The sequence below is a fragment of the Diadema antillarum genome, unplaced genomic scaffold (assembly GCF_040938485.1).
Source record: "Diadema antillarum isolate AM-2024a unplaced genomic scaffold, OU_Dant_1.0 scf00000092, whole genome shotgun sequence".
Lineage (NCBI taxonomy): Eukaryota > Metazoa > Echinodermata > Echinoidea > Diadematoida > Diadematidae > Diadema > Diadema antillarum.
This window is the reverse complement of record NW_027270981.1, coordinates 574,680-601,500: the sequence shown is the minus strand read 5'-3', so window position 1 is coordinate 601,500 and position 26,821 is coordinate 574,680. Positions and strand designations below refer to the sequence as shown.

The 26,821-nt window shown below is 38.4% G+C and overlaps 1 protein-coding gene across 1 annotated transcript in view; it reads right to left on the bottom strand.

The window, feature by feature from the left end:
* LOC139718281 (minichromosome maintenance domain-containing protein 2-like) overlaps nt 1-26,821 on the bottom strand; it is a 34,030-nt gene that overhangs the window by 1,694 nt on the left and 5,515 nt on the right. Inside the window, exons 2-20 of the mRNA XM_071629764.1 lie at nt 18,310-18,477; nt 16,466-16,529; nt 15,827-15,885; nt 14,969-15,072; nt 14,013-14,114; nt 13,403-13,507; nt 12,241-12,308; nt 11,494-11,586; nt 8,717-8,814; nt 7,873-7,890; nt 7,080-7,143; nt 6,375-6,511; nt 5,639-5,798; nt 4,965-5,054; nt 4,315-4,466; nt 3,531-3,562; nt 2,603-2,750; nt 2,008-2,150; nt 446-555 (exon numbers count right to left, since the gene is read on the bottom strand). Coding sequence (XP_071485865.1) covers nt 446-555; nt 2,008-2,150; nt 2,603-2,750; nt 3,531-3,562; nt 4,315-4,466; nt 4,965-5,054; nt 5,639-5,798; nt 6,375-6,511; nt 7,080-7,143; nt 7,873-7,890; nt 8,717-8,814; nt 11,494-11,586; nt 12,241-12,308; nt 13,403-13,507; nt 14,013-14,114; nt 14,969-15,072; nt 15,827-15,885; nt 16,466-16,529; nt 18,310-18,438 — 1,876 coding nt within the window. The 5' untranslated portion in view covers nt 18,439-18,477. The remainder of the gene's footprint in view (nt 1-445; nt 556-2,007; nt 2,151-2,602; nt 2,751-3,530; nt 3,563-4,314; nt 4,467-4,964; nt 5,055-5,638; nt 5,799-6,374; nt 6,512-7,079; nt 7,144-7,872; nt 7,891-8,716; nt 8,815-11,493; nt 11,587-12,240; nt 12,309-13,402; nt 13,508-14,012; nt 14,115-14,968; nt 15,073-15,826; nt 15,886-16,465; nt 16,530-18,309; nt 18,478-26,821) is intronic.

Here is a 26,821-nt window from a genome sequence, read left to right as displayed (position 1 = left end):
TGTACTCATCAACTCCAGTATCTATTTTTACTACAAATACAAGACCTGTCACCATTGAAAAAAAAAAAAGGCCTGAATTAATACTTTTTCCAACATTGCTATTCTTATTTTGCAACATATTCATTTGGATACCTCATGGTTCGTAAATTAAGTTGTCCACAAAATTGGTTACATAATAGACAGTCAAATGATAAAAATAATGCCTCCAGTGACACTTTGCGGCACAGGCATGAAAATAGAACTGACGATCACATGAAATATAATTGACATCTTTGATGATACTAGGACAATTACTTGTTTACACAGTTTGCCAGTCATACATACACTTTGCCTACGACGACTAATGTGCTTGATTCGGCTTACACACTCAGTATTATGTTGTCATTCCCACCGAGTCTCAAAGTTATAAACACAAAAGATGGTCACTGACACAATTTACTCTCACCATATTTGGATGTGACAGTTCCTTCATACAGCCAGATGGCAAGAGTTGCATCATTCTCAGTCACTTCTCTCCGCAGACTCAGTTTGGTATGTGCACTGGCCATGGAGGTCCTGAGAGCAAGTAATACCCAACATACATTTTGTAGTCATATCTTCATGCTCAAAGACATGAGGGCAGTGAGGTGGCTCAGTTGGTAGTGTGTTGGTCTTGCAATCAAATTTATTTGGGGTCAAGCCCCCCCCCCCCCCAATATTTGAGGGCCCCCAAGTCTTGTTGGGTGTAAACATGCCTTCCCCTCTAAGCACTCCATCCCTCAGATAGGGCATGAAATGGAGGTGCTCTGTGCGAGACAGTCCAAACTCACATACATAAAAGGTCTCACTTCACTTCCTCACAAATAGGTTGCTAACCCAGTGAAGTGGTCTGCCCCACATACCCACAACAGATTGATGGTGCCTACCCCTTATAGTTTGCCTCAGGTGACTAGCTATAGTCATCAAACATTACCAACAGGCACCACTGCCATATGACGAAAAGTTAATAAGAAATGGAGTATGCATATTGAGCATTGTAGATGACCCTCCCTTTTCAAAATATAAACTAGAAAGCACTCTGAGAGCGCAGACCTCGGCCAAGCAGTTACTTTCCACCGATGATCTTGCTCTTCCCAAAGAGATTTTTTTCTCCTCTCTACCAATGGGGAAAAGCTCTTTGGGCTCTTCCATAGAGATCAGTGATTTCCACCCATAGGTCTATACATGCTGAAAAATTGCCCGATTTCCTAATATAGAAGCCTTTGTTACGTCATAAACCCTCAGCTGCACAGCGCGCCTCGGCCTAGCAGAAACTAGAGCACGCACCTTAGTGTGCGCATGCAAACCTCAAATACGCGCAGCCTGAACTCCCAAGTTCATTGACCCTACCTGCCAAAATATCAAAAATCCTTCATAAATTCCCCCAAAATTCTCGGATCACTACCAAAAGTTAATCGTTTCTTTATACTTGTGTCATTCTGAACCTTTCCTGCAAGTTTCATTCCAATCCCTTCACTACTTTTTGAGTTATTTTGCACACGGACAAACGAACTAACGAACTAACGAACTAACAAACAAACCAACAGTAACAAAAACGTAACCTCCCCCTTGGCGGAGGTAACAAGATAAGAGAAAGGTGAAAACCAAAACCTAACATTTGTCTGGAAGATCACTGGAAGAAAAAAATAGTTCTCTATTTCTGAAGATAGAGAACTAATGTGTTAACCAATTTTGTAGCAGACTAGGGAGAGATTGCATCAACATTCTGAAGCATTTAAGACAATTTGTCTCTTGGTAAACATAATGCATAAGCTGGTATTTTCGCGAATCACTGTTGGGATTGCGAATTTAACAACACACGAAAATGTCGCAATGTGCTAGGCTAACAATACACTTACAAAAGCCTCGATTTCAATTCGTGAAAACAACATCTCGCAAAAATGTCCCAGACCTCTCATTCACGAAAATATCTGTGCACAAAAATAATGGCTTATACAGTAATGTAAACAATTTACATAGTACACTTACAATGTCTTCAGAACTGAAGGGGGAAAAGGCGACCCCCTTACGGATGAAGTTCGAACCCTCCTACTACCAATGAAGTATCCCTTGATCAGCTGCTGGGCTGGCTTGGTCATATTTACGCTCTGCTGGCTGGCATGAAGGATGAACTAGGAGAAAAAAGGCAACATCATTGAAAATGACAATAATATTAATCATGACGTTTATGTTGGTTATGTAACAGCGCCATGAGCATCATTTTTGACGGACTACAGCACTTTATAATATATATTTCTTATTATCACTTTTACTTATTACCACGAATGAAAACCACCATAAACCAAATGCACACACACACACACACACACACATACACACATGAGTGCACATGTAGACTGAAATCTATATCAAATGACAGTATATCGCAACCAACTATTGAGCAGATACAGTTGATGTTAACCCCCAAAAATCAGTTGGTGGAACTACTACTCACATGAAACTGGGTGTAAACGAATGAAAAAAATTGAATTTATTCACGAGTCTATAATTATGATATCAACCGCTAATGTATTTTTCATTCATAATAGATCTCTACATGGTCAATACCAGTACCAGGACTTACTTTTCTGAAATCTTCATGGCTGATGATACACTGATCTTGGGTTGAGACATCACACGCACCCATCAGAGCTCTATGCACGAGACACGCCTCCTTGTAGTCATCCCAACTTTGGTCATTGTTGTCACAGACTGATACCAGATTGAAGCCTCTGTACAAAATATCAGATACATCTCACTGTAAGCACATTTGCAATAAATGGCAATTCATTTTTTTTTGGGGGGGGGGGTGGGGGAGAGGGTCACAGCGTTTAGAACTACTAAATCAAAGCCATTGCTGCGGGAAAGAAAACTATGAGCACGCTTGCATTTCCCAAACCCACAACAAACATACAATAAGCAACATTAAAACTGGAGTCCAATTCTTTGCAATGAGGCAATTACAGTTTTGAGTGTCACATGCACTGCTAAGTGTAAATTTGTAATTTCCGCAAATTTGCAGTTCTTTTGAATGAAATTACTCATGGAAAAACATACATTGACATTTTTTTTTTTTTGGGGGGGGGGCTTTAATTTTTGAAACATCAAAAAAAAAAATTCAAATGATATAGTTTCAAGATGGGAAAACTATAAACTATCCTACTTGAACTACTTTGTAGACTTTCTAAACAATGCAATATGAAAGGGCATTTTGCAAGTCAGACATACTCTATACACAGGGAGAACCACCTGGTACACAAATCGTGGGTGCACTTCACACTACAACTTCTCTACAGCTGATGAAAACAAACAGTGGCCCTCTCTAGAACTACAGCTCAATTTATTGAATTCATATCATGGAATCAGAACAAATCTAGTCATTAAAAGAGATTTATTGACTAATTTCATTTTCAATCCATTAACCCAATCATATATATTCCAAAAGGAATATGAGAAGTTTTATCATTAGAACAATCATCCTTTGTTTTATGAAAATAAAGAGATGCACTCACTCTGGTATGGTACTGCATCTCCCATCAATGCCCTGCAAAGTGAAGCAATATTCATTGAAAAGAATGCATTGTGACAAAACTTTTAATCATTCATGTCATTCAGACGAACTGTCGTAACTACCTCTCAACTCCGTCAATACTAGAAATTGCTATTTGTTTACTGCATATACAAAATGTGGTATTCCCCTGCAGATGATGATAATGAGCCTGAAGTAAATCCCAACAGGATTAACGTAATTTGCCTAATTAAGGATAAGAACACAACCACAGCATGGTTGGACAACTCTTGGTTGTAATGAAGGATCATGTTTCTTGACACAAGAAACAGAGCTGGGATGAACGACACATTTTGGGTTGATGCTGCAATCCACAATGGCAAAATTGCATGTGGGTGTCACATAGTGCTACACTTGCTGTGGCTTGCGACAACTAATCAAGCTTCAGCATTAATATCAAGTATCAATCGCAGACAAAATGCCATATCTGCATAGGGTGCTTCCATCTTCCTCTAGGAGCAACTAGTAACAGAAAATCTTAGATTATATCAATCTAAAATAAGAGTACTGAATGATATAGTCATAATCTAAGATCTTCACATGACTAATGTCAGTACCAGTTATTACACAAGAATTTAATTCATCGATAGACTTTTGGGATTGTGCAGTAAATGACTAAAATGGTGTTAAGTGCCCTTATTTGATGAAGTCACTCTAATATAAGCATAATATCCAATACACAAATATGATCCCATCTGCTTAAAAACGAGACATGCTTGAATACTGACCTGATTACAGTACAGATCCGCGTGTGGCGTCGCTTTGCCATTGGGGACGATGTAACCCCACAAGGTGGACTGAAGGGGGAGAGTGAGGGTGTGCAGAGGGCCGGCCTCCACACTGCGGGGAATTCCCAGGCTGATGATTCCACTCTCTGTGGCTGTATGTGGGAGGACAGCGGACAGATACAATACAGGGCATTTTCACTTCACACTCAACAACGAGCAAAGCTCTGTAAATGCTGTGGTATTCGGTGCATGATTGCTGATGAAACTTGATGAAGTTATATATTTTGCAGCTCATAAACACATAATTGCAACAGATGAATTACACTGCGAACCTTTTAGTAAAACCAAAATAACCTTTTATCATATGGATGTTATAAAATGACAATATACGAGAGGGGAAAAACATGAGGTGACTATGCACTACTTTGCAGTTATACTCTGTCATTAAGAAATAGAAAGATTCTGATCCCTTCTAGATAAGGCAAATTCTTAGAAAAAGTGAAGCAAATCATAATATGCCAAATTATAACAGAGTTCTTGTTCTTCATTATCAAACATCACCCATGCGCATTTTATTCACTAATTTATTCAGAAAAGCATATCAAAGCCACCTGCTCTGAACTTCAATGATTCCTGTTTATAGTGCATACCAATTCTGAGTCTATCTCTGCAATCTTTCTTCCATACACCAAGGTCACCCAGCAGGCAAACACCAAGATGTGCAAGATTCACAGAGCCAGCTAAAGAAACAAGAAAGCACAGAGACAATAGAATCCAACAAATATTTCACAGAATTCAGATCTTGAACAGATGGAGCAAGAACATGAATTTAGGGATACAAATGAAAGCAAGCAAACATTTGTGATGAATCAGCCTCGTAAACACATGTATGTATACGATAAATCATGTCATACATTATACCACTGCAAATATAGTAAAGGCATTCAAAACTCTCAAATGTGAAGAAAGCATGTGTTATACCTCTAGGTATGCTAGGCCATGGAAACTCTGATTGATATTGTGTCATAAACAGCATGCTCAATGTACATACATGTCATACAGCAAATTTTGAGGTCTTGAACATTTATAAAATAAGAAGAGTTTTCTAACTAAAAAAGGTAAAAAAAAAAAAAAAGAGAGGGATGAAAACAGCTGCCATATGCCATTCCCAATACAAAGGCATGTAATAGGACAAATATCTGACAGAATACTGGAATCCCACATGGACAATCAGTTTCCCTACTGACATTCTTACGACAGATACCACCATCTCTTGACTGAAGATGAAACAAGGTGGGAATAAATGAATGAATGGATGCCTTACCATCAATGCTACAAGCTTCTGTCTGCGTGTCTTTCTGCACTGATCCAAACACTGGCGTGGATGAGCCATGCACTACATGCCTCTGGGCACACGATGCTGCATACTTCAGAAGCCTGCTCAAAATATGGGAGTCCCTGCCAACAGCTAACACGTGTAGTGCCTGCGGAAAGCAATAAAGGGGAGTTTGACCCCATGTTTGTGCTTAGCCCCATCTAAACAGTAAATCTTTACCAAGTACTGTCAATCTCTACTGAACACAAACATTTATTCCTACCAATGCACAGCAACAAACACGTTTTGAAGGCAAAATATGTATAGCTATTCAATGATTATTAAGAAATGGCACAATATAATAAATGTTAAATGAAATTTTAGAAAACAAACTGTTTATCATAAAACCTCATTTTCTTCTTCTGATTTTTGCAATAAGTGTTGTACATACCAACTGGAATCAGAAATATTAGCACCTATGCACTTGGTGAAAGCAACCATGTAAAAGTGGAAATTTTCGGTATGAAGACATTTTCGCACATTTCGCACAACATGAAACTAGTGCGAAAACACAAACCCACATAAATTTCTTTGTTTGTTATGTGTAATACTACATCAGATTTTGATTTAGCAGAATAAAAAACAGGCAAAATGCAATCTTGAAAAATCACATGCACTGAAATTTCCATTTATGCAAATCAAGGGCAGACAATCTCATGTACCAGTGGAAGCTAGAAGGGCTTACATTCAAGGGATCAGTTGACTGCATTAGGCTGAGAAGGAGGTGGAGTTTCAGTTTGTGGAATGTTCCGGGCGGGGCAACATCTGAGCCGAAGAGGTAAGCCATGCTGGTGCTGAAGCTCCAGGGGGAAGATCTCCTATCTGAGCACCATAAACAAATAAAACCAAAAAATAACACAAAAAAACCCCCCAAACAAACAGATGAAATGATGATATAGAATTAGAAATAATGTAACAGTCTTGGTGGGAAAAATGATACTACTAATAAAGAGAAGGACAGGTATGGTTTGATGTCACATGGGAGCCAAGGGTGTGCAGAGTACAGAGAGATATGCTATGAGCTATCACAATTTGAGGATGAAAATTCTAGAAAGGAGATGGAGATGGGAACATATGCAAGGATATAGAAGTACATAGAAGAAGAGATCAATATGATAAAATCCACAGACCGATTCTAAAAGGGAATCATAAGTTTACTGAATCATAAGGAATCATAAAGGGAATCAGAAGTTTACTGACGGTGGGCGAGTGGTACATATATTTATAACACATACAAAATACCTCAGTAAATAACTTTTGGGGACTGTTTGGTATCACCATTTAGAATGAATGCGCAAATGATGCCAAGAATCTTCAAGTTGCTTGAAACAATGTCTACAGGTATCTGGAAATATTCCCAGGGGGAAGGACAAATGTGCGGGGGAAATACCTGCAAGTAGAGCCTGAACACAATCTGGAATGTTTCTTGAGAGGTGATTTGTGGGGTTAGCTTCCTGAAAAAGAAGAAGAAGAAACAAAACATTTCTAAGGCATGAATGATAATGACTACATGTATACATGCTCAAATGGTCAAGTCCAATGGAACATTTCAGCAATGCAGTTATATTCCACACGTTTTGTTCACAAGAGTTGGCCTGAACGACCACAAAGCTTGCTGGAGGCTTGCCCAAACTAGCAACAACTAGAATTCTTGCCTAGGGAACTTTATTGAAGGCAATAGGTAAATGCAGTGCTTCATTACTAGGCTGTAGGAAAGGAAATATCCATACATTGAATTTTAAAAAAATGGTGTATTTCAACAAGTGTAACATTCTTATGACTGTATTGTTGGAGATATTTTGCTCCAATGATTGGAATGTGCACAATGTAGTCATTAACCCCTTGAGGACGGGCTGATTTTGCTTCAACACTCATTTCCCATAGACACCTGCCCGAGTATACTTGGGACTCGTCCTCAACAGCTTAACTGCCAAGCAATATGTGGCTCTAAACACACAAAGGAGATGTATGATATGTGTCATAGCTTACAAACTTAGGTAAAATTCAGGTAGATTTTTGTTTCTGTTTCTTTTCTGGTGACAAATGCTTCTGCAACATCAAACACTTGAAATTCTAATATTCATGAACAAAACATTATGGTCTGGAGGTATTCACATTACATTAAAAAAAAAAGAAGGTAAAAACTTTTCTTACTTAAAAAAAAAAAAAAGTTGACAACTTACCACAATGATGTTGTTAGCCTGAAAGATATGGCAAAAATATCAAACATGCAATAAATTCATCAGTTCAAGTATACTACAGCACTTCATTCACAATTCACTAATCTGCACAAACGCTCACACATTACAGAAAGATCTTCAGTACTATTCCCTACATATGTGACAGAAAAGTGCCATCTACTCTAATAGTCAAACAATCTGGCAACTGAGTTATATTCTAATTCCTTTATTAATAAACACACAATAATGGTATATTTCATGAACCTTTCTATAGACAACTTTCCTAACATACAGTATTAAACTATTGCACATTAAAGGTCCTGTTTACCTATGGGAGCAGTGATTAAAAAATTTTCTAAATATTATCTTTAATACATATGTGTAGGTCAGTTGTATCACAAAACATCCTACCATATAATTTGTTTGCAATAAAGCCCAAAATATAAGGAGATATCACTACTTTTCTCATTAAACCATAACTGGAGACGGTTTAGTCTGGAAACATTTTTATTATAACTATTGTTCATATTTTGTTTATGTAACAATACTTAACATCAATTATACTGATTCAAATTTTTAAATTGGTTGTTTCAATCCCTTACATTTTAGAACTATTTTGAAGCACTAAATCTGGGATTTTGTTTCTTTTGCAAATGGTTAACAATGCCTTTAAGCATCCAAAGTAAATTCTGTAAGGACTGATTTAAAAGCATGCTGGAAATTGTGCTTGTTAGAAACTCTAGAAACAAATGTTTGGGCTCCATTTGGTTACCTCTTACACTACCTTTTATTTTTTATTTTTTGGCCTGAAACTGAATTTAAAGACAACAAGAAATTAGGTACACACCTCAAATGCAACAGATGTTCTAGTTCCCGAGTATTCCACAACGGGAATGCCAACCACATTCACATGGCTACCAAGAATCACTTTGGGAATGAGCTCATCTGTGAAAACAAAAGGTCATTTACAGTTTACTTGAGAAGTGTTTTTACATTAATATATGTCTACAATGTTCACTGAAATATTTGAGAAGAATTTCATTTCTATTGCTCCTTGTGAATGTACATGTACTCAACACACAATAGATGTTAACAATATTCATATTTTTTGAGACACTACAAGATTCATACGTCTGTTCTCTTCTCTGGAGATTTTGAAGAAACATCTCAAAACTCTACTTTTTTGTTCAGCAATTCAATCTGTAATCAATTTACGGTCAGATATCATTTCATTTTGTATATATGTGATATGCATGTAGTCTGTATCTCTCTGTGCAAAGCCTCTTTCTGCTATTCTATCTATTCTATCTTATCTCTATAGGTCCCCCTACCAGATAAGTGGTTATTTCCCTTTCTGGACTAGTGGAGGTAGGATTTGGTGGCGTCTGTTCCCAGAAAAGATCACTTCTTCACTGACGATGACATGGGGCACTATCCATACAGGCAGTTCGACATGTCAAGAGAATAGACATATATTCCCACACTGCGGTACGGGTGCTGGTAGGGGGTTCCTGTTTCCTTTGTCTCATTGGTACAGTCTATATGTTTTTATAATGGTGTACTTAACTAATTTTGATGATTTGTCTTTGGTTTTAGGTTTGAAATTGTTTTGGGTATATACAATTAACAAGGAATTAAATAGATATAGAGTGCATGTATATATAGCAATTGTGCTATAGACAATAATTATGATGTAAAGCACTGTGAAACAACTATTGCTATAGTTCGTCAGAGTGCTATACAAACTCAAACTTATTATCAGACAAGATAAATGTAGGGGGTGTTAATGAGACATTTCTTACTTCTGGTGCTAAAACTAACTACAGAAATGATTCGTAAATACACAGCTTTGTCATCATAACAAACTGATATCAAAAGGAAGCAATGGGCTCAATGAATAACTCTGAATTTATTTTGCTGAGAGAAGAATCAGTGACCTAGCCATGTCAGAAGATGTTATGTGACTGATTTTTCCTTCATGACAATGACTGTGATGATGATGATGATGATGGCGAAAGTACAGACGTCATCATCAAGGACATCTGCCGAAACGAGCTCGATGTCAAACTGGACGACGGAGACATCGATCGAAGTCATCGCCTGGGCCCTTCTCTGCCTGATGGGGGTCCAAACGACCTGCAGCCCAACATACCTTCTCAGCAAAAGAAAAGATAATGGAGCATCATCGTGAAATTCAAGAACTACAGGATCCTTGAAAAGGTCTACAGCGCTAGTCGGAAACTCTGCCATTCTTCGTCAGCCATTCCCATGTTCAGCAACGAAAACTTAACGAAAGCTCGATCAAATTTCTTTTGGAGGATAAAAAGGGCCATGATCAGGAACAGGAGCCACCAAATCTGGACACAAGACGTTGTGACCATTGTCAAAAACTCCAAAGGTGGATGCACCAAGGTAACTCGAGAGAGCGATCTTGCAAAACTATCCAACTTGAACTTCAGTTGAACTTTACCTGAACGACTCTACAAACTTTTTGTAGTTTATAACAATTTTTCGTTTAACTTTGTAATATCTTTAGTATTGTGTCGTCCTCATTTTGGTGTGTATGGTCATTTTATGCCTGTGCGTCCTCTGTAAACAATCAGTCAAAAGTAATCAAAAGGCTTTATTATGTGTACTGTGTACTGTAAAACGAGGAATGTTCGCTTGCATTTTAATTTCGCGAATTTCGCGAGCGCCAAGATTCGCGTAAATAAAACGCACGCAAAAGTTCTTGTCTACACTGTAAGCATTGAACGCCAGTGGCAATTCATGAAAATTTCATGTCATAAATAAGGTCGTCGGCTCCAAATCGCGAAAATTTCATGCCGTGAATATATCATGTTTTACAGTAATGAATGGGTACATGCAAAATGCGCAGGTATATCAAAACAAGTACTGTAAACGTGGAAATTTTCGCGGTACATTAATTTTCGCGGATTTCGCGCTACGTTCGGCTAGCGCGAATTTAAAAACGCGCGAATATATCTTCACAATTTTCTATGCACATTTTGAACGGGATGAATTGTGTACGCTTCATCGATGATACTGCTACGTAGTACAATGTACAGGCATGTTTACGCTACTAGTACTGTGCGAAGAGACGATAGATTGCTGTGTACTGTAGCATGCATGTGTGCACCGCACGCACCGATGCTACATTCCCCCGTGACTACGGTACTACAGTCACAGCTGTACTACGTATTTGAGTGCTTGTACTCGCAGTCGAGCTGCTCGCTACGTCGCTTGTCGTACGCTGGCATAGCAAGCTATGTAGCAGAGGCTTTGGATGAAAGCAGTGAATGCGTACTACAGTAAAGTAACCTGCTGCGGAGCGCGAATTTAAGAACCCGCGAATACGTTTTCGAGCCGCTCAGCGCGAAAAATTAATCGCGCGAAAATATTGACGTTTACAGTATATGACGACCCCACAAAAAATTTTGTGAACTGGCAATGTTCTAAATGTTTATTTTCTCATTTACCGTTTTCTTATGATATTTTCCCAGAAAAACATGAGGGGCTGGTGATGATGATGATGATGATGATTATGATTATGATTATGATGATGATGATAATGGTAATGATGATGTTCTTATACAATCAAAATAATCAGACAGGAATTCATACCTCTGACATAGACAGTGACTGACTGGTGACAGACTGATGTATCATCCTCAGGATTGGTAGACTCCTTTGGGATCATCTTCAAAACAACTTTCTCTGACAGCAGAAGAGATTCAAGGAAAGGCAAAACATGGAAACCCATATCAAATGAGACCTGCTATTCAGCTTTATAGGAGACATCATTCAAACATTGACTACATGATTGGAAGCAAATACGTGTAAGCCTTACACATTGAGTACAAAAGTGATTCCAGCTGCCGTAAGACCAGGTATGATGAATACAGAGTAAAGGGTACGGGTGGATTAAATATGACACAGTTACATTGATACTAATGAAAAACTGATACAAATAGTCCTTATGTAAGTATTGACAATGATAAATACACCTAATACTCCCCTCTCTTTTTTTGGTGCATTTTTTAATAACATGCAACATCAATGATTTTTGGCACGAAATTTTTCCCTCACATATGGTAGAATATGGTACAAATAATGATAGGTTCATTAACATTTGGCACCAAATCAATTTGTGTGTAAATGCATGGCTGCCAACACTCACTGGTATCAAATACGGGAGGATCTGAAGAACAATCAAACAGCCAATATAGACAAAGTAGGTGAAATAAATAAGCTTTTTTATTCTCTTGCCAAAACATGAACATTTATGTATGTTTTCAGAAAAAATCTTTTGCAGAACATACAGGCAGATTTGGCAACTCTGTGAAATAAACATTTCGTTATCACACATACCTCCAAGGATTCGTCCATGTACATCTTCAACCAGCACAGAACCACAGTAAAAGCAATGGAAGTCTTTCCTGTATAAAGTCATCCATGAAAAAGAAAAAATATTCAGACTTGACGAGAGACAAAATGTTACAACCGCACTTCTAATAGAAACATGATTACATTAACAAAATTTGACTTTGATAAAAGAATATCAAACAGCACCACAAAAATCTATATTACATACAGAAAAAAAAATCATTCATAGAATGTTTAATAACAAAGTCTATAAAGTGTTACTGTGATAGTGATTTTTATTCACAATCACATCTGTATATCAGGCAAAGTGATTATCTAGTTACTCATGACTCTCCCTTTCATGAGTACACAGAAACTACCACCAAATAGCTCTTTTTGTTAATAATGCAGCAAGCCTCTTCTCATTTGAAATGTCATCACTGTTAGATCAACACATCTCCAAAGAGTAATACATTGTACAGACAGAACTTTCTACTGAATCCATATCAAACAAGAAACTTAAGTAAACCCATTGAGGATTGGCTGATTTTGCTACAACATGAGTTTCCCATAGACCCCTGCCTGAAGATACTCGGGCCTCGTCCTCAACAGGTTAAAATTTGTATGAATGTGTACATGATACTTGTAAAATCATCATATCATCATCCCATCTAATCTGCATGCTGCGAAAAATTGTGACCGCTTAATGTCTGCTCAATGAAAGTGTGTTCCCCACACATGAGCCCAGCTTAAGTCAAGGAGTGAGGTTAGATTACAAAATTGAACAGCAACCACATTTTTATGTCTAATCATAATGAAACCAGTATTTTGCTAAAGTTTACTCCCTTTGTGTGCTTCGAGTGACTATTAGCATAGAAAACTCCACAGCATTGTACAGATTGCCCTAAGTCCCTGACACAGAAAGGGTTAAAGTATGCTATAAAATTGAGCATGGAGGGGCGCCTCCCTTTTTAAAACCCGACTCATGCTATCTTAGTTTAATAAGCCATCATCAACTCACATTCAGTGGAAACCAGAGTGGGCTTGCTTGTATGGCATAAAACTTGTACAAAGTGTGTCACAATCGAATACTGGAATATGCTGTGATTTCTGAACTTTGGCTGGCTTGTCAACTGACATTTGATACATGCTTTGCACATGGTCTCACCTTACAGTTTGGGCTTCCTTTGCTCCTGCTGTGTGAAATCTGATGTAGACATTGTCATCTGACCCCGAACATTTCAGAATGGGACATCGATATTTGGCACAGCGACTGATGAAATTGAATATCACAAAAAAAAGTATAAAACAGCTTTGCATTACCTACGAGAAGAGGCATACAAGCATTGCACCATAAGGCAAACACATAACTTATCACTAAATGGGTGTATAAGTATGGTTCACAACAAAGATTGCAACTTATCAACTATTTGGTCATAAATACCAAAGTCAACAGAGATACCATAAAGTTTGGTTGCTATGGAAATCTCCTCAACTGGCACAAAACAGCACAGCCTGTCAATTCAGTACGCAACGCCTATTATGCTTCAGAGCATGACCAGGCAAACTTGATTTGAGAAAGCTGATTGCAGACATTATGTAATTCAAGTACGCATTCACAATCACTCAATTGGAATGAAACATGATTAGAAATGCTTTATGACGAATGAAATCTTTGATCTTTGTTAGTGTGACATGGACACTAACTGTCTCCTCAAGGTCCTACATTCAGCACACAGCAAAAGTATGAAGTTGCTCTAACAAGACTTTAAACTCACGTATACTTTGATGGTGCGGTCATGCCACACACGATGCCTACAAACTGGTAAAAGCGGGGTGCAAGCTTGGATCCAAAGAAATCTCTTTTGTGCAGTAGGTAGCTGAAAGCAATGACAAAAGTATATTTAAAATTCTTAGTAATAACATCCTGATAAACACTTACAGCCCCTCTTCCTCCCCCCCCCCCCCAAAAAAAAAAAAAAAGAAAGAAAGAAAAAGAAAACCTGCAATCTCATCATGCATATGCACACTCCTGAAAATACTTTTTTTTTTTTTCAAATGCTGCTAAAGTTTAACTCAAAATAATCCTTGATTGTGTGCTCTTCACACCATTGACATCCAAAGGCAGCTTTGTCACAGCCAATTAAATCAATTATCAGCAAATGTCCATTATGTATTTTTCTTGGCAATGTTATTAAGTAAAGAAAGTTTTGATCACTCAAGATTATTTTTAAATGCATAAAAACAAGTGAAACCACTACTGTAAAGATAAATTGTGCCTGGGAGTGATCTTGATAGAGACCACATACACATTGCTTTTATCATATAAAACATCAATGCATTTAACCCATTGAGGAGGGGCTAACATTACTCAGGTCTCGTCCTCAACACGCAAAGAGTCCTAAGGAACATGATTACACCAAAATATCATATACCACAGATGGTCATGATCAGTCATCTAATTGTTGAAACTCATGGTCATCTTGTTGAATGATCAATGAAGATTATTTGAGCATGTTTTCTTATTTTTGTCCACATGACTCCCTTTGATGGTCGGTAAAGTGTTCATTTCAATTTATCAAAGTAACTAATAATCCCACTAAAACAAATCAATCCTCCTGAAAAGTATAGTCATAGCTACCACCATCACTGGATGACACGTAACGGCATTTGGATTTTGCAAAGTACTTTCACAGAGGTCATAGTGTTTATGGTTAAAGAGATTTCGTCTCACCCAGGCAGCTGAGGGAGGCCGCTGAGCCGGAGACAAACGTGGATTTGAGTTCGTTTGATGCCGTCCGGAAGAACTCCAAGTGCTTTTGCTGCTGTGTAACACACCTACTCATTGCAAACACGTATAAAGTGAAGTTGAAACAAATGCACTGTTCGTCATCAAGATATTCATCTTCATACCTTTTGAACAACTCATTGTGCACTGTACTATGCCAACACAAATGACCAAACAGTTTGTTTCATTACATCTTTTCATGACTACAAAGAAGATACACTTGTACTTCACAGAATACGTCACAGTAAAAAGAAAAATCTGCTTTCTACTTTGTATGTTCATAATAAGTTAGAACATTTCAGTGTGATTTCCATAGATTGAATCAGATTAGACATATTTCATACTTTCTGAGTGATCACAAAAGCTTAGAAATGATTTTCACTTTGTACAATAAAGTTGTTCAATCAACATCTACAGTTTTGTATATTGCAGAGAAATACACATAAAAATTAAATGACCAGAGCTACAACAGTTAACATCATGGAAGTGCCTAGCTCAGGAAGAAACAGACCCAAGTGTGGCATCTAAAAACCACCTTGAACACAAAAACATAACTTCATTTTGTTCCCTTTCTCCATTGTATGAAAAATATAACTTTCATTCTATTACCAATCCAGTGTGATAAATCACTACAGAGTGTTAGCTAATATCATTCTCTAGTAATTCATGCAAATGTCTGGAGGCCAACAATTGTTCCTTATGTCAGATTATCAATGAATATGAATTATAAACAAATAAAAAGCATGGAGGAAAAAAAAAATTATGCTCTGAAATTACTGTGAAAGTCAGTGGAAAAATGCATACCTCCTGAAATAGTACATGTGCATCCGATGGCTTGTTTGAAACCATATTTGCGAGGTCCGCTGTAATAAAATGACAACATGATGATGCAGGTTAAAGAACAGCTAAGCATTACTTTTTTGGTTTATTTGTTTGATTATTGAAAGGCAAATGAAAGCATATCATTGTCAAGGGTATCTAAAGATAAAGAGAGCTCTTTATCATCTCTTTATCATTTTTCAGGTTGGAAATAATCATGCAGGATCATTTCTATTTCAATCTTGTGTTTTGATTTCATTTTGAGCTGTAGGATTAACATAACAGTAATTTTTTCCAATGTGGCATTTTTTTACTCACATTCTGAAACTTCTGGAATATTGTAACAGTTCAAATATTACACGACTATTAAATGAGAATTTAATATGAATTATGACATATTGTATATCAAATTACTGCCTTTAGTTTTTAGAAATGTATTCAATAATAGAGGTCTGACCTTGAAAATGAGTCTGTGCTATATCGATCATATATATCTGCTTGGCTATAATTCTGATAACTTGTTTTGGATACAAAAGTTTCATGCATGGACTGGCATTTTTTGAAATTATAAAAAATTGAACATGGCAAGAGCAACACAGATCATATTCATGACATATTTCTTACCATCAACTTGGCATAATTCTGACAGATTGACTTGGATACAGAAACTGTATGTCTGGACTTGTTTCTGTGGAAGTAAACAAACAGTTAAGAAGGTGGCACTTCAATGTATGGTAAAGTAATTTCAAACAGTTACAGACAAAGCTTACTCCTCTGCCATGGATAATCATGAAGTGATGAAACTTCATTAGAGTTTGTGTAACACACTTATTCTCCTGCATGTATCAATCCCCTCAAGAATTAAATAACACACAACTTTGTCTCAGACTTGGCTACTGTGATTTAGTGAAATCATGAACACTGTCACCGTTTGCTCTTTACATTGTTATTGAATTGTTTGTTTGTCTGTCAGTTTGTATGTCCAAGTGTGTATTTCATGCACAGCTTCAACTGGACACACCCATTTCTGCATTGCAGCTCATATTTGGTCAGCACAGTTATGGATATTGTTCAGGGGAATGTACAGAACCTTGTGGGTATGTCTACACTAAGTACAGGTCTGCTTTTGAACCCATCTTGTGACCTGTATGATGTTGTTTAATAGGGAAAGGGAAGTAGGAGCAATGCTTCCACTCACTCCCGAGTCTCTGCTGTTTTGATATTCTCAAATTCTTGATAGTGTTCTCACGAATGTTCTGTCAACACCATATATTCAGCGAGTCTAAATTTTCGCGAATCAAGACTTCCCAACAATTTCGCGAGTGGTTTGATTCGCGATCATGGAGTCCTGTACTGAACGGACAAATGTGAATGCCGCACACCACATTCATATAATTTGGATCAGAGTCAATATTTTCGCGAGTCCTTAATCTCGCAAATTACAGCTGACTCGAGACATTCGCGGAAATAAAAACCTCGTGAAATATTTGTATACAGTATCTTATTTGAGAGTAAAGCTGACTTATCAGCAGCACGATGATATCTGATATGGATGCATATTATATGATTATTACTAGAGATAGAACCGTCAAACTGAAAGCGCATCATACTATCATTTTTTGAAGGTAGACTTTCATGCTGGTTCCATGGTAAACTAGATATCATTAAAGTGGATAGGCTCTGAGGCACGGAAATTGAATTAGTAGCTATGCGTATGATGTGATAGACAAGTTGCACTAGATGCCTGCTATACACCTTGTAGCTCTTCCAATAAACATGCCAATCCTCTTCACAAACTGCTTCACATTTCACCATGGCTAGTCATATGTGAAACAGCGTACAAAGTATTGTGCAAGAAGAGCTATGAATGATCACCACACTTACAAAAATAAGCAATGGTCTTCAATCTTCACAACCTCTATGATTGTTTTGTTATATGTTCAGCATATACCGACAATGAAGAGGCATACAGTCTCTTTCTTTTGAATATGTAACTTAATTGTTAGATAAACTGGTCCACAATAGCTTGCCATTTGCACTGATTTGGCATGCGGAACAGAAATTCTGAGGGAATATCCCTATAAAATTACTGGTATTGTTTGTCAGATGTCACTGAAGACACCAATTCCGGTTCTCAGAAAACAATAGATCGACAAAGGTGGCAGTATATGCGATGCTTTGCTGGAAGATGCAAGGGTACACTAGAAATAGACAGTTCTTAATAGTATAATACAATTGACAATTAGAACCACAATGCACGGTAGATTATGATAATACTGAAGATAAAGCACAATGTCAGCACAATTGAGAAATAAGGCTCCAGTATATGTGAACTTACAATTATGACCAGATGGGAACTTGTCCTTGGTAATATAAACTCCTGAGCTTTGAGCTCCAAGTTAAGGTGCATACAGCACTTCACAAATTCAAATACTCATTATCATTATCATAACATACACAGTACTTACTTCATGGCTAATCTGAATGTCTGTGTACGTATCCTTGAGTGATTCTAGTTGATGTGTTTGGTCCAGGTACCTAATCACACTCTCCTTCAGCGTCAGATCTCCTTGCTGTAGTTTTGCTGCAGCCAACATCAAGGCTGATCGCCTCTAAACCACGCACACTAGAACAGCCTGCAGATGAATGAGAAACAAATATCCATGGCCAATGAAACATATCTCTGCTACTTCAAATATCACGCAAAAGATGTTGATGTACTAATCATTACACTTTGGTCAGATAGAAGCTATGGGAAACTAACACAACAGTGAGAACAGATTATATTACTGCAATAGCTTGGTTTTCATTCAATAGCCCACACAAATATATCTGGAGACACAAAGCAAAATGTTGAGCGTGTTTCTACTGAGAGCACCTCACATCCCTGGCATCGCCACGAATTTTGTCCAACGCAGCACCTCGTATTTTACGACCACTCGAGCTGTTTCTACTGAGCGATAAAATACGAGGCGATGCAAAGGTGACGTGCAAATGCGGCGATTCCGGAAGTCAGGTATTTTTAAGTCACAGACTGGGTCACGCGCGCTTTGCCTGTTAATACGATCCGAACCCTGCCTGCTTTGCTACTGCGTCGGCTATTTTTTGATAAGCCATTTCTCTTCGTCTCCCCATCCAATATACCCCGAACTAACATACTGGTGTCCTGCCACTGACTGATGAGAAATCTTTAGAGATCGAGGGGGCAGTTGAGATTTTCTCAAGGCTGCGACATACTAATGTGGTACTCTCGCGATTCGAGACAATATAAAATGAAATAATGCGGTGTAAAATCAAAGAAAGTGATGAGGGCTTCGTAATGCAATGAGTTACTGTACTGTAGGCTGTTAATCACGCGAACAATAGACGATGAATGCCACAATTAATGTAACGTAACATATAGGGCCTATAACACATACACAAGCGAATTGGTACAAACAAAGCATGATGCGAACACGGTCGCTGTGTGTACACATGTATTTTGTACACATGTGTCGAAGGAGTGTGTGCGATGAACCGATTGAAAAGCGCGGGGAGAAATTCTAGACGTCCGATACACCACGAATTTCGCTACCCGGTGTGTTTCTACTGAGAATCGTCCTTCGTGTCACCGCGCATCGACACCTCAATAGGTGGACGACGGAGCACCTCGCATCACCCGGCATCGGCCACTACCCGATCTGTTTCTACTGAGGAAAAATTCGAGGTGTCACCACGCATCCGCCGGTATCGGCCGGCATCGGCCGGTATCACCACACATCGGCTGGCATCACCTCGAATTTTCATCGCTCAGTAGAAACACGCTCAAAGTCAATAGATATGACCACATTTGAAGGCCCCAGGTTTGCATACTGTTTACTGTATAGCATTTTCATGCATCAGGTTTATCACACTATAAGCATATTAAGTGATAGCTTTAAAGCTTGTCCTGGTTTCAGGGGAAAAACAATAGGGCACTGTAATGACAGTCTAAGTAGCTGATAAATATCATCAGATGTTCCATATCACACCACTCTATCCAGATGTCTGCTGACAATGCTAGAAGCACACATTCCTTCTGTTTGATCCACTAACTCCTACTTGCTAAGAATATCAAAACAGTCTTTATCTTTTCTAATCCATGCTGGTCAGCAGAAAGATGCAACTTATCTAATTATCATATAATTCTGTCATATAATCACTTCCTTGATCTATTCATTCTGTCTGTACAGCACCTACATGTTAAATATCCCATGATTATGAAATGTGTTTTATAATAGAACATTCTTAACATAATGATCGTGCTATCATCAGAGTATTTTACGCTTTATCTTTAAGTTTACAGTCACACTTGCCTTAGCAGCCACCTGTCTATAGTGGTCACCTGCCCTATACAACCACTACGAACAATTCCCCCAAGCCCCCAAGAGGAAAGCCATGTAGGTCTTGTCACTAAGATGTCAGTAGCCGCCACCTTTCCATAACAGTCACTTTTTGATTCTTCCTTGGGTGGCTGCTAAAAACAGGTTTGACTGTATACTGTATATCAAAGATGTATTCAGTATCTAATACAAATGAGGGATTTCTTTGGCACTGAAGCAATATTTGGAATTTGTCTCAAGAAACAAAACAGCAGCACAAAGACATGCATACAAACATGCATGCTAAATACATTCTAGATGTCAGTCATGCTATCCCTGACCAAAGAGCCGAATATGGTTTACAATGTAAATACTTTGCACTGTAGAACATTTTACCCATACAGCGTAGGTAGGTTTAAGACCCTAATCAAGCAAAACTGTGGCTACATTGCACAATACACCCTGTAGAATATGACACTGATCTCTCTCGCACACACATACTCCTGCCACTTTCACAGTTACCAAATAATCCATCTATAGCTTATTTCCGGCCAGACAGTAATTGCAAAAAGATAAAGGCATATTTCCAAAAACAAAAACAAAATCTTACCGACACTGGTCAGGGTGCCTCAACACTGCCCACAAAAAGCTATTTAAAACAAGAAAGCACTAGGCGGAGAAGTGATGTCGCCGGCTCTATTCATGAGCACACAATTCTCAAAGTGAATTTGTGTGCCGGGGGGACACTATAGAACGCTGGCTGACTCATACTGGCATGCAGGGGTGCATGTGCGGCTAAAAAGGATGCGATTACTCATCGACAGTCCTGCGCGTGTCAAACACGCCGAAATTGCCTTCCATTCATCTTTTTAAAAAACCAACAACTTTCGAGGGAAGTCACGCGCGGACTTTCGCTGTCAGCGTCTGGCATTAGACTGACTCAAATACATCTGTATGTCTAGGTCATGGCACCGGCTGAACGTGTCATATGTGTAATTTTGTTATACCTTTTTGGAAATTTGTACACTACTCAATTTTCCCTACCTTGAGCAGCATTAATAACAGGAAGTAGTGCTAATTTACATCATACTGTGTCAGACAGTCTGGTGTTGCTAAATTTGGCACCGCAGTGACTAATTTTAGAAGAGGTCACTATAGCGTCTACATAAATACTACTGTAGCTCTAGAGGCATGCATTCTGGAAAAAATAAAGGAGAGAAAATCTATACAACATATAATGGTGCCAGACTTGTAAATGACCAGCAAACAATTTGCATCACAGAATTTCATGATCTTATGCCAAAGGTGATCACATACAAGCAAATGACGGTCTATTCCATTTTTTTTTTCTCTTCTGAAACAGGCCATGATTTCTTTTTAATTCTTTATTCTTTTTTCACAATGCACCATCCCACCCACTGCCTTCACATTTATGAAATGACTAAGATAAGGCTGAGTCATAAAGACTTTTTGGTTTCCAAACTTATCACCATATATGCCATATATTTTACAGGGTTTTTATTTTCACAAAGTTTGCAAGTCGAGTGCTATTTGCAAACTTAATAACAATGCAAAAATATTTGCTCTGATCCCAACATGAATTCAATGTGCATGCACACGTTTCTTCATTCATTACTGTACTCCACCATCGCAAATCTAACCACCAGCAAAATTGTTGGGAAGTCCTGATTTCCACAAAATTAGACTCACTAAAATTATATATGGTGTATACAATACATTACATTAATCCACAGCTATTATTGATTAAACAAATCAGAATATATGTATTGTGTGTACACCACACTAGCCCAGCCATGAACAAACTACCCATTATATGTAATCATTTAGCACCCCTTTCAGTAACTCCTGCAAATTTGGCCAGCTCCTGGCCCATGCAGTAAAAAATGTATTCAGTAAAATAGGAGAGCCGCGCTACTTTTACAATGACCCATTCACAAACTTGGCCACATAAGGGATAACTACCATGGTAAAGGTAATTGTGACCTTTGATTGTGCAAGGAATGTTGACCTGAGCCTGCGCTGCTATCATTCATAAACTCTTAGATCAGTGCCAGGCCCGAGCCTGGCCCACTCCTGGTGCTAGCTTATAGCAGGGCCAAAATAGCCCGAGTCTGGCGCAGACCACTTTGGCCCGACCCATCCAGAATTTTACGACTTAGCTCGGGCCTGGCCTGAGCCAAGAGAGTTACTGAAAGGGGTATAAAGTCATACAGGTCACAAAGTGTAGGCCTACTGTCATGCGTCGCACATCATTCAAAGAATGTTGACTTATAATGGCATTTCATATTTCCCTTAACTCAGAAGCAATATGAAATTCAATGCAATTACCTTGTAATAACTATCAAATGAGGATCTAGCCCTTGTAGTACTCCACTCTCAAGTCTTATCAGGGAGGGATCCAGGTATTCAGTAAAGAAGGGGAGCATTTCCAGGATTAAAGGGGGCGCACCACCCCTCCATTTTTTCTTTGTATTTCTTGTTTCAACAAAAAATAAAGGGAGGGGGGGGGATGTGCGCCTGGCGAGGTCCTACATGGATCCGCCACTGCTTATTGTGTCAAATCAGTGGTTCTAATTCATGAAATGTGACAACAATCCTGCTGCACACAAATACAACAAACAGTGATAATGGGTACGCAATAAGTTGATGAACACATGTGACTCAAATGCCACTCAAATTGACCAATTTCTATGTCAATTCCTCGTTATACTCTTTGCCTGCTGGAGTACAGTATTTCAAGTCCGAGTCTCTGTGGTAAGAATGTTTTCTGTGTGTTGTTATTATCACTAAGATACCAGATGAAATTGACATATAACTACCTCATATACATATCTTTTTATTGGAACTGATTGACAAATTGCACTTTGGCATAAAGAAGCACATATTATTCAGTGTTTTGAGTAATCACTGTAAAACAAGACATTTTCATGGTGTTGAAATTTTGCACATTTCGCGCAGTCGGAACAAAATAAATGTACACAAATATTTTTGCTTGCAATATGTTAGTAGTTCATGTCTTGATTCTGCAGAATTAAACACAAGCAAAACTCATCTTCCCCAGCCGTGCGCGAAAAAATTACTCACAAAAAATATCCGCTTTTATAGCCATGATTTACTTTGCAATAAATATAGCTCAATGCAAGAATCATATTACTGAGCATACGTCTTTTATAGTCTAAAATTGTTTTAGAACACTACATTTGGCTTGATTTGAAAATCATCATCCTTCGTGTGTACACATCAGGAACAATGGAACTTTTTTTCTGAGGTGGGGGGTCAATGGCACCCCCTGCTGCACCACCCCTACACATTCGGCATTGCTTACTATGCAAGAAAAGTGAAAATACATTGAATTTTCATTCATATTTTCTTCATCATTCTACATGTGGTATTACAAACTGTAGTAGTCCTCTCATCCAGCGATGGCGACACTGAAACTTCAAAAACTTTTGAACAGATTGTCTGATCTTCCTTAAACTTTTCCTGATGTGTTCTACCAATATTACTGCAGTCACTCAATCCAATCGTATATGATATGAAGGTGAACTTGTCCTTTAATCCCTACATAATCCCAGCATCCTTAACATGCTTTGGTGTGGCTATTCCAGGACTGATTTTGATCCTCTTGATGAAAAGTGAGCAGCAATAGGATCCCAACATAAGCCTCGCCTCAAATTCCACGGATATTCCTGAACATGTGTGAGGACTTAGACTGCATTAATTAACCTTTAAAAGATATACTTATGGAAAATAGATCAGGAATCCCAATTGCAACACAAAGGCAACTACCGGTACTGCTTGGGCACATTATTTATAAGGCTGCTGATTTTAAAGGAACACTAGCCATGTTTAGACGTATTTCTAGTCAGAGTAAAATTTTCTGGGACAGCAATTACTGTAGAATTCAAATTTATGCTTTATCTTACTACAACCCTGTGTCCACACGATAGTCGTGGGAAGAAACTCTGACCGATTTACCACGGCCTTCGTGGGGATCACCGTGGAGGGTCGGTGTATCTTCCGGAAGTGGTAGCACCGCTCACGTCGATAATACCATTGTTTTTTACCAGCGGCATTTATCTTTTCCATTCTTGTTGATGAGAATTTCTGAGCGCTAGCTTCTCCGTCGCGATCAACTAGGTTAGAATTGGTCTGCACGCGCATGTGTACTCGCATTTGACTACGGAAATTCTACCTAGGTCGTGTAAGGTTTGTAAAGTCATAGATACCCTGAGGGCTTGTCCGCATGGGCAATTTGCTCCGACCGGCTAGTCGTGGTAGCGAGATACACGTGATCCTGAAGATACTCCTGAAAAAACTCAGGAGTATCTTGGTCGGAGGAAGAGGTCGTGGTAAGTTCCTCGACCGGAGGAAGTTACCACGACCTTGTTCAGACGGGCACTACTCTGACCTTTCCTCCAACCTTCCTCTAACCGAGCTTCCTCTGACCCTTCTACCGAAGTTACTGTGACCAAAACTGCCTCCGTCTGAACGGAGCTACTATGGAAGAAGTATCTGGGTCTAGTGCATACTCACTGTGTTTTTAGTGAGAATGTCTTGGGTCTGATTTTGATTCATCTCCACAGCATTTACAACTCTATGTCCCTAATGCCCCCCTCCCTCCCCCCCCCCCCTCCCTTTCGTTGGCCATCTCTGTTTCTGTTTGTTGTTTTTTTTTTTTGAGGTGTTCGTTTCATGCCTGTGTACACCTTTCTCATTGCCCTTCTGCAAAATTTCAAGGGTTCATTTGTGTGAGGTTTGTTTTGTTTTGTTTTGTTTTGTTTTGTTTTGTTTTGTTTTGTTTCGTTTTGTTTTTCTGGCTGGAATAGAGTACATGTACTGAATTTATCTGATTACATTGTCTATTTGATGAAACACAAAGTAGGGTGCTTATTATGGTGTTACCATAGTTAACGTTCATGAATAGATTTTTATTTTTTTTTCACCTGGGATTGAAACATTTGCCAACATCATTCCAATGTGGGAGACAAACTAATTGACTGTTCTGCAATTTGTCACAATCTTCATAGAATTATAATGCTATTAACATTCAGGTACTGCACGATGATGAAATTGACATGAAACATTTTCTCTAGAAGACTATCAGTCACTTTTCATGCATTTCTGGATATCTCCAAAAATTGATTCAATCAATGCAGCTTTAAAAGTTTTCTTCTAGGCCATCAAACTAGTAACAAAATCTGGATCTGGATGAATTATGTTGATAGGCTTTTGCCAGAATTTCACTCAGCAATCTAGGCGTCTAGTCAACGGCATCACCAACTAGTCATGATGGAAAGTGTGCTGATGAGCATTTTGATCCTAGTTCATGCTCTTCATCCCTTTGCAGTTGTGGGAAAGTTGTTCTTGTTCCCACGCAGTTTTATGAGGATGAACTCTACAGGAGTATGTAGAACTACCATTGTGGTTTACAGCAATGGTTGAGTCTTTCATGCATGCTCCTGTCTTTATTTATTGAATTATCATTATTATTAGTTTTGTTTAATCTAGCACAATTCTGTCAATCTTTCAAGCAGCCAATTACCAAGGGTTGTACAGTGAGATCAGTGACTGTATTGGAGACAGAACTTTGTCATTTGCAGAATTTTGCATACTCGAGGTGACTCCCCATGTACAGAAGCTCTACTAAATCCATGTTGCACAACCTGGAACTTGTAAAGTATGATGATGTATGGAGAAATGCCATGAAAATATAATTGCAAAACTCTACAAATCAATCAGATAGACTTAGTTTTGATTGAAGGCGCTTGGCACACAGCATGAATATCAATGCATGAATATGTGGCCTAAAAACTCATGGCACCCAGATAAAACAGGCTCTTGACAGAATGAAAAGGTGCACTGTGGCACTGCTGTGAAGTACAGTAACTGCTATAATTGTTGTTTGCGCCAGTAATTAAAAGGCAAAACATTAGACGATCTGAGTAAGGTGTTTAGGTGTTTATTGGCCGTGACCGAGTCAACAGGCAAAACGCACGAACATGTGTACAGAACATAATAACAGTATGGAACGCCGTCTGTTACAGTATTATGGAACAGGTAAAGCAACACAACTCATACTGGCGTGATACCTTCTTTCTTTTCCCCTCTGATTACAGAATTAATGTACACGGTACTTTGCGCTCTGAAATTACATTCAACAAAATTAACTACAATAAACTCATGCCAGTATGATAACCAGCAGTATATCAACCTTTCCTAAACTGGCCCTTGATAGGACACTTCACGAAACAACAGGACTGATCAACATCCGCCAACAACATTACATAAAATTATAATAATGTCAGTAGAGCATTAAGCCACTGTCTGGCCATATAATGCGACCTTGGCATGGGTTATAAAAACCCAATTACTAACAATCCTCTCACTATAGTTTCGAATGACATCGTAACTACAAATACACAACTATTCTATTTCAACTAATTTGAATTAAGAATATGACCTTGCTTGAACATGTCTACACATTTCACAGACTATGAAAAAACTACATGTATAAGCAAGTTCTGTTTTGAGAACTTCACCACATCTAGAATGTTGCTCATAATGTGCGTTTTGGGAGACTGTATATGAACATTGCCACAAATCTTTCTTAAAATAT